General features: G+C 38.5%; 1 protein-coding gene across 5 annotated transcripts in view; it reads left to right on the plus strand.

Annotated features, from left to right (window-relative positions):
- Window positions 1-1,324: 1,324 nt before the first annotated feature.
- Window positions 1,325-13,982, plus strand: part of HDAC11 (histone deacetylase 11) — a 33,779-nt gene continuing 21,121 nt past the window's right edge. For 3 of the 5 annotated variants that reach the window (XR_014696309.1, XM_084530452.1, XM_084530451.1), the window contains exons 1-4: window positions 1,326-1,401; window positions 2,422-2,570; window positions 5,601-5,701; window positions 11,312-11,428. Coding sequence is in view for 4 of the 5 variants with exons in the window: in XM_084530452.1 (XP_084386578.1) it covers window positions 1,400-1,401; window positions 2,422-2,570; window positions 5,601-5,701; window positions 11,312-11,428 (369 nt within the window). In the remaining variant the exon portion in view is untranslated. Of the gene's footprint in view, window positions 1,402-2,421; window positions 2,571-5,600; window positions 5,702-11,311; window positions 11,429-13,982 lie in introns of all 5 variants that reach the window. The other 2 variants (XM_084530453.1, XM_084530454.1) reach the window with 2 other exon arrangements.

Raw genomic sequence — 13,982 nt, forward strand, 5'->3', positions numbered from 1 at the left:
TCCTCTGGGGCGGCACTGTGCATTTGCAATCACAGAATGCCCAAATGCATCCAGTAATGCAGAGGATTTATAAACAATATTTTCTAATTTCTAACATTTTAAACTCAGCAAGAGTGAACAGTTATTAGTCTAAATGTGCAGAGCACTTTCTTAGGGTGCCTCTTAGAGAGCAAGCACATCTCTGCCACTGAAGCAGAAAGAAAAAGGTGCTCCTAAGAGGCCTGTTGGGGATCAGTCTGTGGGTAAGGAGAGCTTGAGTTACGGTAGCACAGGAGGGAAACAAAAGCAACTAATGTCACATCTAGCCAGCACAGAGAAGATGCTTTCATTTGTTTTTGTTGGGGTGAAAAAATTAATGGTGAAGTCAACTTTCCATTTTGAGGAGTGTGGATGTCACAGTTCAGATATGAATGATAAATGGCAGAGTGTATATGAAAAACAATTTACCATATCCAACAAATAAGGAAGCTAGTCTGCAAATGTTTTTAATTTATGATTAGAAGTTAATTTAAATGAAAATGAAATATTATTGTATTTGTAACTAATTAACAAAGCAACTCAAGCTTTAATTAAACACCAAGCATTAAGCAGTTAGTACCAGACTAAAAGGTAGATATGCTGAACTAATGCTGAGGCATGTGCATGAAGGGCTGGAACAAAAAGAAATGTTAATTAAATGATAATGTCAGAGGGACAGAATGTTTTCTCAGGAAACCGGTCTCCTGCTGCTGAATAAACACCAAGGTGAAGTCCAGGCATCCATCAGAACCTCATGTCAAGCCCAAGCCAGCATATTTCACAAGGAGAGACATTTGTCTGGAGCCCTCGTACAGAGGCGCTATTCCTCCCGAGGAAAGAGTACTTCTGCATTTTTATGGGCTGCTTGACAGGCGCTGCTGCTATGGAGGGCCATTGCTCATGATGCTGGTATTGATTCAGCTGTACCATGGGAGAGGAACTGCTTTTTCTGTATGTTCAAAGGGGATTAGTAAAGTACACTTAGAAATTGGCTCTTGACTTGAAATTGGCTCTTGGCTCGTTTTACTTGTGTATGGTGGCTCCAAATTTAGCAGTGATTCCCGAGGGAGTTCAGCCCCTCATCGCGATAACATCACGATTTCACCTCAGCTTTCCTCGTCCTGCTCCCCCCTGCTGTCCCTCCTCACTCCCTAACGCCTCGTTCATTTCATTTTCACCACAAGAACCGCGTTTTCCTGCCCGCAGAGCCCGTCGCCCTGGTCCTGCTCTAACCTCCCCCCCCCCGCCACCCCTCAGCGGGCCGCCATTTCCCTCACGGCCCGGCCCCGGGGCCGTGCCCTCCGTGCCTCCGCCCCGCGGCGGGGCGGGCCGGTGGGGCCGGTGGGGCGGGGCGGGGCGGCCCGCAGCCTGCCCGGCGGGGATGTGAGTACCGGGGCCGGGGGGGGCAGCTCTTGGGGGCGGCCTGAGCTGGTACCAGCCGCCGACAGCGGCCGGCCTGGCCCTGGAAGGCTCGGGGGAGCCGGGAGGGAGCGGTTATCTGCGCTCCCGGCTCCCGCAGCCCCGAGGGGCAGGCGGCATGTTCCCGGCTCGGCCGGGCCGCCTGTCCCGGGGGGTGAGGCGGGGGGGCCCCGCTGGTGCGGGGAGCGGGGCCGCAGCCGCTGCCTCAAAGCCTCCGCTGTGCTTTGGTGCCTGTGGGGGCGTGCGTTAGAAGGGCGGTTTTGAGCGTGTTTCGGCTGGAAATAAGGGAGGTCTGTTTGTATTGTTCATCTGACAAAGAGCCCTTCTGTCTGCTCAGCAAATTGGGAAGCCTCTTGTAAACTTCGAGTAAAGTCTGTGGAGCGAGAGAGGTGTTTGGGGTGCTGGGCGGGGGACCGGGAGGGACAGGAGCAGGTGGAGCGGGCGCTGTGCGAGCAGGACCTTCCCAGGTGTGGCCTGACCTGGCCAGCGTGCGCACGCGTGCTTCAGGAAAGGGTCACCAAGTGTGCTTCTGAAGGAGCCTGGCGATGTGTTTATTTGAGGTTATGTCAGCTCACAACGCTGGTTGCACCTGCTAAGACAGAGGTACTGCTCAGTGAATGTAAGGGGACTAGGGGAGAGAAGCAAATGCTTCCGTTACTTCATTTCTGCAGTTAACCTCGTGTGCGTAATTCTCTAACGTATGTTCTTCACTAGCTTCTCTTCCCTACTGGTTATTTAAAAAGTTTTGACTGTGCTGGTGGGAAGCGAGTTATGTTACTCAGCCTGACCCCACTGCCGAAGAGCTGTGAAACACCAAGCAGGTGTTCCTTCCGGTAACTATGGGAAATAGCATCGCCAGGAACCGTTCCCAGTGAAAAGCTGATAATAAGAACTTTAATTGAATTCTCAAAATATAAATTCAAAACATTGAGTTGCGTATGTGGTTCCTAGAAGCAATGACTAGTTTGGTGTTTGCTTTTAAAGGCCTCACAGAAGCGAGTTGTATGAAGACGTTCCATCAGGATGCTGGCCTATCGTATATTCTCCAGACTACAACATCACGTTCATGGGACTGGAGAAACTGCATCCCTTTGATGCAGGGAAGTGGGGAAAAGTAATTAACTTCTTGAAAGGTAAGGTAAGAGAATATAGCACTCAGACCAACATTTGTACAAATTGATTAAAAGTAGTGTAATTAGTGCAGGCTTCTGTTAGTAATTGCCAATATACTAGTGACTGTACATCTTCACTTCTCCTTGGATAGATTTAAGCTATGCACTTTAGTGGCTATTGCAGTGCTTTAATATTCTGATGTATATGCAGATATTAATTTTTACATGTTAAATTGGTTGTAGGATTTGAGGTAGGTTGAGTGTCACATGTTACACATTCTTGAAGGTCTTCCACATGAAATACTGCAAAGATGAAATTGTGTCTTGTTAGAGCAAACATCCTACACCAGGGCTTTTGAATACAAAGGTTTATTTCATGGTTCTTTGAAAATGTAAGTTCTTGCCTGCTTTACTAAATAAAGCCTGTGGTTTTGTTTTTGGCTCTATCATGGTGTCTGTACTTAGTGAAACTTGTGAAATCCGATTGAAAATACAAGCTCATTAAGAGATTTGCTCTCCCCAGAGGTGTGAATAATACTAGTCAGAGTAACTAGCTTGGTTGACTTCATTCTGGCCCAGAGCTTTACAAGTCTGAGTTAAAAGGAGTAGGAAGAAACATAAGTATAGCAATGTGTTAGACAATCTTGAAATATTCCAGGCCTTTGTGATGCAAAGGGAAACATGAACTGTACAGAATTTCATTTCTTGGCCGTTATGAGGATTCATGTGGGATATGAGAACTATTTCTACCTCTAAAGTGAGTGCCAGAATATTGTCTTCAAGCACAGCCTGAGTCAGGTACCTTATGTACCTGGCTTAGTGCCGTGTTTTGATACAGATTTGTAATGATTCTTACATTTTCTTTCAGTGCAAGGCTAGTGTATGAGAACATTTCCTTTAAGTTTCCCCTTGAAGATAGCTGCTATTTGTAGTTCGAGTTCTTTCTTTTGAAGACTAAGCCTTGATCCAAAACTGAATGCAGACTTCAATTTTGTCGCACTAAATGGAAAATCCTTCCCATGGTAGCTGCAAGCTTACAGTTTGGCTTGCAAGACCTGCATTGCAGTTTGGGAGTACTGTGTACAGCTTTCTGTAGCCAGTGTGCTTCCATTGCTTTTGTACCTGGTGTAACGAGAAAGAAGACATTCCATCTGGCTTGTGAAACTACAAGTGTTAATGACCAGCTTGCTGCGGGCTGTAATGTGGTTACTCATGAGACTGCAGACAGTCTACTGGCAAATGGCACTTCCCAGTGTGAAAGATCAGAGCAACTTGTATAAATACGTTCTTTTATTAATGTCATTATATTATTCTGATAATGACTGGGAGGAACTTTGAGACCTCTACTGACAGGCAGAACTTTTTGTGATGGTTTTTGTTATTGCTGCTTAAATTAGAAAATACAGAAATACTTGAAGGAAATAGAAATGTAAGAACACAAGTTAGAGGGAGATCCTATAAAAACTTGACATTTTTATCTAAAATTTAAGTTCATTCATCGAGGTTAAAAGAACAAACAAACAAAAAACACACCTTTTCTTGCCAAGACAAAGGTTATCCAAGAGCCAGGCCTGTTCCATTTATGTGGTCCTAATGACTCCTTCAGCTGATGATCTTTTGCAGTGTAGTATTGCCCTTACTATTTTAGGCTACCTTGTATTCATTTAACTGAGATTGAATGAATTCTAACACGCCATTTAGTAGCTGGATCTGCCTTCTAGCAGTTAACTATCCATGTATTGGATTCCACAAGTATTTTCTGAATCAAAACCTTTGCCTTTCTGCTCCTTCTCTGTGTGAAGTCTTTTCCTCTAGCTCTTTTCTACATGAGATGTCTACTCTTCCCTCATCATCTCTGACACTCCTGGTGTTCTCTGGCTCTGTAGTAACCTCTGTTAACAGCTGATCTGCACAGTTCCTATTATTTTCTAGAAAATCATCAGTGAAAATCTGTCTACACTCACTTTCTTCTTCCTCAGGAATGAAGCTGTTAGTATTTTGGCTTTATGTCTGACATGAATGAAATGTTTCTCAAGCCACAGTCCAGAAAAACATAAGCTTGCCGAAGTAAATATTGTTGCAGGTGCTGTTCTTGCATAACAATAAGAACAAAATCTGTCATATTTTTGAGTTGATTTTCATCTACTCCAAGTATTAGAATTGAAGGAAAGGCATAGTTTTAAACTCCCAGTCCTGTAACAAATACTAAATTTAGTCTGGGAAGGTCAGCATGATGCCTTATATTTGTTGTAGCAATTTGTTGATACACTTTGTTGATGTAGCATACATTTGTTAATGTAGCAATCATGAAAAGCAACAATGTTTTTTCTGAACGGCTTGTGTTTTTTAAGTCAACCTAAACTTGAACTTTCTGGCAAGTATGCATTCAATTGTGTTACCTTTGTTCATATACAGAAATCTTGGAGTGACGTTTTGCAACTTTCTCTTTTAAAACCAGGTTTTAAATAAACTATCTTTTGGTCTCTAAGGGAAAGAATTAATAGCTGCTCATTGGTATTTCATGAAATTAAATGAAGCTAGGAGTGTGACAGATACCACAGTTACGTGTAAATGTTCACTTCCATGAATATTCAAGTAATTATTTTTTTTTTTTGGTGCTGCTTTGATTTAGGGAACTGAATACTAGTATCAACTGTGGAATTTCTTAAAGCATATTAAAGGAATATTTGATGTATGAGTACTAAGATTTCTCAAGTGTATCAGGTCTTAGACTGTAAGGTGTCTTGTATTTCTTCCTGTCCATCCTCTGTTAGTACCAGTCTTTTCATTCAGTTTAAACAAGACATTACCATGATTACACTGTGAAAAGTTTCTGAAAAAAAAAAATATATATATATTAATAGCTGACATGTATAGAGATTATGTATTTGGAAATATATAAACACTGAGTAAACACAAAGGGTTGCACTGACTTATGTTACAGATTTAGGAATTAAGTCAAGGTCTAAGTAGCTTCTTAGGCAATGTGGAGTATGGGGAGTTAAGTGATTGTATACAATGACAACTACGACTTTTCTCCTGTTGTTTCAGAAGAAAAACTAATTGGAGATGACTTGATTGTACAGGCACGGGAAGCTACGGATGAAGATCTTTTGGTTGTTCACACGAGGCGCTACCTTAATAAACTAAAGGTGCTGTACTTACTAATGTGTCTTTCAAGCTAAGTGTCTAGAAACAATGTGAAAGGTAACATGTATCCTACTTGATTCATTATAGGATCGTTTTTTACAGATTATAGATGAGTTTTTCATATTTTGAATTCAACATTCACTTTGAGAATAGTGAAAGAAAATCACAGAAATACAAGGCAAGCCAAATTACAGAACATGGATAGGAAGACGGTCTACCATCTTACATAGGCATATTTCAGCAAAGTTGAAACATAAGGAAAGTTATGATGTTTGAGGTTCAAATAATATTCTCCTTAGTACCAGGGATTTGGCCTTGAAGTGTTGTTTTGTTTTACTCTAGTAAAATCTGTTTTTGAGGTTGAAATTTTATTGAAGAGCCCTGAAACTGAATATGTTATTTCATATTACTTAATGTGAGGATTTCTTTATGGATTTGAGTTTTATACAATCTCAGAAGAGTGTCTGAGTAGGAATTCTGTCATTAGTCTGTTGAGGGGGGGGGGGAAACAGTGGTTTCATACTTAAAGACCGACTGTGTCAATGGAATACAAGAGCCAAAAGATCAATGTGGGGCGTAATCTTGTGTGTTATCTGTGTAAAGGTTCCAGTAGTGGCCCATACAAGGTTAAATATTCATGAAAGAAAAGGGAGCATGAATTGGATGCTTCAAAATGAAACATCCATTTGTTAAACTTGCATTTAACTTTAAAGCATAAACATGTGAGATCATTGTTTCTGAAAATGTATTGTCATCCGTAGAAAGAATTGCATAGTGGCAGGTGACACTGCTTTTTGGTGGCAGCTCTTCACTAGGAGGGAAGGGGAGAGATTTATATTAAAAAATCTTTCATTTCATAATTCAAAAGAAGTTACTTTAAGTCATCTTTGTCCTTCCTCAATGAAAGAGTCCTTGTATTGCTATTTCTGGAATGTTTTATTTTTCTGTGTAAGAAATCTATTATTTGTGTGACTTCCTCACTTTTAATCCTTTTCTGTGTTCTTTTAGGCTTCTTCATTCATTGCTAGGAAGTTACTTGCAATTTCATACATCATTAGATTTGATCTTATTGCAGCTATTCTTGATATTGAGCTTTTAATTCCATGGAACCACCCACCTCTTTTTACTGAGTCACTTCTTTGGAGCAGGATGTAATGTGCATAGCTCTGTTTGAAATACAATATTTTTAGTACCTGTAGGGTGGCTTCACAGAGAATTGTCTGATAACCTGTGTCCTGGTGTTCAAAACCAGTATTGTCTTGCGATTCCAGATGTCATTAATTTTATCTCTCATGTTGCCCTTTTACTTGAGACTGTATTTCCTACAGTTGTAGGAATTGAAAGATGTCATATTGGTCAAGCTAGTGAATTCCTGCCAAGCAGCAAAGATGAAAGTGGTTAGTTGCAAACGAAAACCAGCATAGCTAGACATGGTAAGGCACAAGGCATCCTCTCTGCTTCCTCATGTGAAGTCTTCTGTGTTACTTTATTCTATTTTTTTTAGTTCAGACAGATACGGATCTACCAAAAAATGGCATAGTTTTGCATTATGTCATATAAAATTTGAACATGAATTTGGTGGTATATTTCCATGCACTTGCAAGAAGAAATGGTGTTTGGTACCTTAAAAGAAGCTGAAGAAACTGCCTAGGATGATTCTGCATTTCATAATTCAAAAGTAGTTATTTTGGGCTGGGGTTGATTGTAGTGGGGAAAAAAAAATTGCTGTGCACAAAGTAGATCAAGCAGTGTACTGTAAATCAGTTCTGTTTTGGGAGAAGGGGCGTACCTGTTTGCCTGCTTAAGGTAATATGAACACTCCTTAGAACAAAACTTGGTGTTTTAAATTGAGGTGACTCTCCCCTCTGAGATACTCCTTTGAAGAATTAAGGTCTGTAAAGTAATGACTAGACTTCGGATAATTTGCTTGCTGTCTCTTTGTCTCTTCTCGCCATCTTGTTCTAGTGTTATGGAAAATAATGAATTTCATGTATATCGCCATTCTGAAATTCTAGGCAATGAGGTTTAACCTCGTTTTGCACTTCCTAAGTCTTACACTTGAAACATTTTAATCTGACTCAGAAGTCTTACGATAACATAAGTGAGCAAATACCAAAATGTGAATAACATGGGTAATGCTTGTGTGTCAGTCAAACATGAGATGTGCTTTTTCTGGAAGTGACCTGAATCAGGTGATACTCAGTTGAGCTTACAAATTTTAGTGTGTTCTCATATATTTGCGAATGAGGTAGATATTAAGAAAAAGTAATCACTTTCTTGGAAACGTAAATTTTTATGTCTAGTAAAAAGTGGATGTGTTTCATAAAAATGAATCAATAGAAATCATGCCATGTGGACATCTTGTTATGTATGAGATCAATGTATCACATCAGAGACTTATATAATCCTTCAAAAAGGAGCATAGAGGTTCTTCAGAATGAATTTTACATGGGCCTGGAGGGCTCTGATCTTGTGATTACAGAGAGTGTTTTCTAGTGCTTGTGTGCTTTGGCTCATGCCCTGTCGTCTGAGTGCATCTGCTGTGAGACACAGAGCAAAGATGGTAGGGCTCTTGGGCATAAAAGCAGTAGAAGAAGCTTTGTACAATCAGTTCAGCCTGTGATATCTCTGGCTGTTTGAGGTGTTCAAGAAAACAGCACAAAATGGATTTGGGCAGTGTGCATTGCTGTAGTTGACCATAGATGACTTGGTTGCTGAAAACATGTGGTTTTGGTTTGGGTAAAATGAGCACCACTGCAGGTCCTTACCATTCCCCTGCTCCTGTCCTCAGTTCATGCAGTTTCATGCTGTCACCCATTCTCTGCTTCCTATGTCATGCTTTTTCCTTTTTTTTTTTTTTTTTTTTTTTTTTTTTTTTTTCAATCTTCATTGGTAAAACTTTTGTGAAGGCTAGTAGTTGTTTTCTGGAAAATATTCATTTAGAAAATCATGAGATGAAATAAATGTATTAGTTTTCACCTAAATTTTTGTGCGAGAGTTAATGTGTCAGGTGAAGGAATATAAAAATGTTATTGTAAAGATTATGGTATTTGAATAGAACACTGAACAAGAGGACTCAGTTACAGGGAGAAATACCTGACAGGCTTCAGTGTTTACACTAATGTGCTAGTGCAGTAGAGCATTCTTTGCAGCTAAAGTGTCTGTTAAGCCTCTTAAACAAGGGGATGAGGTAGCATTTGGTGAACAGTGATTTGTTTCTTGTTAGCATTCCTAACTCTTCAGTTGGAAGGCTGATACACAAAAAACTGCAGTTCTTGGCTGGTTGGTTTTCTCGGGAGTAGCACCTGGCTACCAGTAGATTTTATCAGTTCTGTAATACATGAATACATTATTAATAATTATTAATAATATTGCATCATACCTTAACCTGGAAGCTTCTGTGACTATTGCAAGCTTCTTAGTCTCCTGTTTGTTTTTATGTTAATTCAAGTTAAAAATGTACTTCCATCATCTATTGAAGATGAGCATAGCTCATCCCCAATGACCTTCTAAATAAAAAATTGTGTTGGAAGCTTGGTGTTGGATTTTTGAGTCTGTGAATTTTCTCTTAAAGCTGGGACCTCCTCCAGAAACTTATCAAAGATTTAAACACGGTTTAAATTTAGATATTACAGAATATATATATTTTTAATTTGACATGTTGTTGGCTATTTTAAAATGCTGGAATGCAATGAATGCGTAACATGAAAGGCAATACTTCAGAGTTCGATTTTGGTCATTCGTGTGCTTTTTGTATTAGTCCAGGATGATCAGCATAAAAGCAACTACTTTAGCTTTATCTTCCTAATATTAGTTTTGCAGTTTAATTTTTAGTCCTTGCATCCTTACTACCACATATTCAAATACGTTGAAAAATTGTTTATCCATATTAAGAATGGAGGTTTTTATAGTCAAGGAATAACAGTTGATAGTGGTTATGATTTTATTATAAAGTCCTGCAGGACTATGCTCATTAAATGCATATGTTACAGAGTCTGGGCTTAAACAAGGACAATTGAGAACTCTTGAGGTTTCTTTAGTTTTAGGGGTTTGGAGGATGTAATACGCTCCTGGGGGATGTTGCTCTTAGCTAAACTTAATGATACTGCCTAGTAGTTAATTTGGGAGGAGGGGATATTGAAGGAAAATAGACCAATTAAGGGTTGACCCAACTTCTTTACTCCTTTTAAGAAAACAGGGTGTGATGTTTAATTGAGACTTACATGTGTACATAGTTTTATCTGAAACACAGGAATGTAAATAAATAGTTTTTTAAATCCTCTGATCAGCAGTAGGAATCTGTAAAGTTACAGATTTATGTATCTACTAGAATGTCATTACAGAATCAGTAAATTGGTGATGACGGTGAGAGCAAGTATCTACCAAAAGAAATAGTAGCTGATGTTTCTGTATAATATATACCATTTGAATGCAGAAAATAGTGATTTTTTTAAAAATTCACATTTGATGGGTTATTCTGTATCAAAGGAAGCTAATCTTTATTTCTGTGAAGATTTATGTTATGGCAGCTAACTGATGGCCTGGAAAACATAGTTAATATAGTCCTCATCTGTTCAAAATCATTTCTTATTTTTACAACTTGAAAAAAGTCTGCAATTATATCAGACCAATTCCTTTTGAGTTCTTTTTCAAACATACGTAGCTGTTCTGTAAACGTGTTGCAGAAAATGTTAGAAAACAAAATTAGCACACGGAAGAAAAAAAGCATAACTACCCACAGTCTGAGGCAATACATTTCTTAAATGCTCTAGTGGTGTTCCTTGAGAAGCATTTTCATTGAACTCTGCAGCTGTATTCTTGAATCAGACTTTCTTTACAGTCAGATGTTTCTTTTTCCCCCATATGTCAGGAATTGCATAAACACAGTGAAGTCCAAAGCAGTGAATGTTTTTGGACTTGGAGCTGCTCTGTAAAAATCCTCAACTGTGAATAGAAAGCTTTGTTTATTCCTTACCGACACCATTTATGGGTTTCTTGCAATCACTTAACCTGCAGGAGGATAGCTGTTGATTTGAGTCTTCCTTGCTTCTGCTTCTTCCCACTGAGATTATTATTTTTTTAAATTCAAGTGTTTAAATGCTGAACTTTTATGATGACCTTTCAGATTTGTGATAAAAATATGTATATTTTATCCAAATGTGGCCTCTTGCAATTCCATTTTAGAATGCCAGGATTGAATTGGTTTGTTACGTTGTGCTTGTTTTAAAGCTGAAATATAATAATACTGAAAGCAGTATTTTATCAAGCATTAGAAAGCAACTAAAGCACTTTGATGAAAAGATATTATGATACCTGAATATAAATGATAAATATTATTATAAATTTACAAATGAACTATTGAGAAATACCACCTGTTTACCTCCAAAAAGTAATGTTCTGTAGTTAAAGCATTGATAATTGTGAAGTCAAAGGACTTTTTCTGAATACCAGAAAACTGAGATAGTCATATGATTGTCTTCTGTTAAAATTGAATGATTCTTCATTCTATTGTTTGTAGATAGGTAACTTAATAAACAGCAATTGCTGAGATACATAAGTGTCATCATGAAGACAGGCTACATTAATTGGAACTTTTTTTTCCCACCTTGTAGTGGTCATTTGTTGTGGCTACCATCACAGAAATTCCACCGGTTCTCTTCCTTCCTAACTTCCTTGTTCAGAGAAAAGTTTTGAAACCTCTGCGAACCCAGACAGGAGGAACAATAATGGTAAGGTGTTCTTGATCGACTTTTTATCCTATTTATGTAAACCAGTGAGTTATAAAGCTTTATATAATGCAAAGCCTTGAACCCTGAAGTCCTGCAGAGGGAAGTAAGCTAGTGTACAGTCCTGAAGTGAGCAAAGTTTGGCGCCTGTTGGCAAATACCAAGGTGAAGGGCAAACCTGATTTTATAGTCTGTAGTGTTCAGACAGTAGTAAGGGGCAGCCTGTGCAAGCCATGATAGAGATGGCAGGACTTACAGCAAATACAGAAACTGAATAGCTTGAACTGTGCTCAAATTCTAGGAATGGGAGGCTTCAAAAACAATCAGGTAGAAGGTGTTTTGAAAGCACATGCTTACCTAATGGCTGTGGTTTGGTTACTGTAGGTATTAGGTAAGCGTTTACATTTAAAAATCACATTATGCTTGGTTTTGAATAGTTAGTGTCTATTTTTAATGAAGAAAGTTACTCTTTCTTTTGTTGTAGATACTGTGTAAGCAGCTCAGCTGAACTGGGGTGAGATGTGGCCTGTTTTCACCTTAACAGATTTGTTTTCTGATTAGTTAAATGAGTGCTCTGGGGAGAAGAGCTGTGTGTCACCAGACACTTAATTTTGCCAGAGAACTCCCATTAGAGATGTTGAAGAAGTACGAAGAACGAAAACAATTAATAGTTGAAACCAGGAATGAGTTATTTAAACCACGTATTGAGGAAAAGATGCCTTAATAAGTTTAAATCTCTAACTAATGGAATCCTTTCTGCCCTTTGTTCATTACTTGTCAGTGTAGATCTAGAGTTCAGAAACTGTACAGCGTGGTGCCAGGAGATGTTAACTGTCCCAGCCTCCCTTCACAGGCACTGAGCTGTAACAGTTACATAAATGGAGAACAAATAATCTAATCTGAAATCGATAATATTATGATACAAATGGATTTTTGCTGCCTTTTAGCTACCCTTTCTGAAGGCAGCTGTTCTTGGGTGCATGTGGAAAGGACAGAAGCAGATACTGCTTTTTCCTGTATCTCTTTGAAGCCAGTTACTGAAGAACATTATTCTGTGGGTTGGCAAACCTTTCAGAATATGTTTATGCCAGATAGGAGAATACAATTTATTGCAACCACTAGATATTAAAGGTGAGCAAGACTGGGAAGCTATAATAGAATGATAAAGTTAACAGCATTATTTTCAGAAATAGGCTATTGGGTAGCTTCCTGTTTCTGTCAACTGTAATATAGGTACTCAGTAATCCAACTGTGCACTCAAACTGAGGTTTCATATTTTTAAATGTTTACCTTCTTGAATGTATCAAGAATTCATTAAAGACATCAATAATACAATAAGCTTTTCTACGATTACTGCAAAAAAGACAATGCAACATGGTATTCAGAAACAGTTAAAATACTGGATTTGAGAGTCCAGTGTGAGAGAACGATGCAAGGGAATCTAAAAGGTTGATGAAGCAATTTTCCGAAGTATTTGGTGAGGCTTGTGAGATTAACAGTCACTGCTCTCATTTGTGTCTAAGCGCATCTGGGAACTATTTAGTTTGAGTCCTCCTGGGTGAAATGATAGAGAGCCAACTATAATCAGATTTTTAGGGTAATATTAAATATATTGCTTTTATGTTGTATTTGCATGTCTTAATTGTAGAACAACTTAAGGTAGAATGATCGGTGGAAAAAATAGCCATTTATTTAGATATTTTAGTGTTCTGTTAAATCTGCAGCTGAACCGCTTGATTTGCAAGTGTATATTGAAAAGTGACTGGAGGCTTTTATTCTCTGTACCTTCGCAGATTTCAAAGCTTATTGGGCATGCTGTGAATTTGACAAATAAAAAACTTGCAGCACAGTTGACAACAATATACAATTATGTGTATTTATTGTGGAGGAGTAAGAGTTACTTAAATTGAAAAAATGTTATGTTTTGCTTAATGTTAAAGACTGAAAATACTAACTAGAAAAATGTTGAGCATGTATTTGTATTTCTTCCATATCTTGTTGCTACCTTTAGAAGTTTTTTAATCCCAGAAGTCAGTGGAGCCATGGTAGTGTCCTCAAGAAATGCTGTATCAGCAGTAGTCTGAATTGCTTGTAGTAAAATATCTTATCCTGGGCATTTATGCAGAAACATTGTCATAAGGGAATGAACCTCATGCAGACAGTATCAAGTGGGACTTTGTGCATTTATGAATGTATTCTCAAGCAAGCTAGGTTTCTGATGCCAAGGTGTGTAACATAAGGACTCCAATTATTTTTCTGTAATATTTTTTATTGACCTGAGCTTTGGAAACATGGCATACGTAGCTAAGGGTTTATCTAATTGTTCTTGAAGGCATGCACTTTATTATTATTTATTTATTTAAAGTTGGTGAGCTTCAGACACAAAGCCAGTGGGTATATAACTTTCTGAAAAGTAAGAATTATCTCTGGGAGGAGGAGAAGGTTGCAGAGTTTGGTTTTAATTTAGATTCGTGAGTGGGAAGCAGATTTATTTTAAAATAAGTTGTATATGTCTTGCCCATTTTTGGCCACTGTCCAGCTGTTGTTCTTGCCTCTT

Source organism: Aythya ferina (assembly GCF_964211825.1).
Source record: "Aythya ferina genome assembly, chromosome: 10".
Taxonomy (NCBI): domain Eukaryota; kingdom Metazoa; phylum Chordata; class Aves; order Anseriformes; family Anatidae; genus Aythya; species Aythya ferina.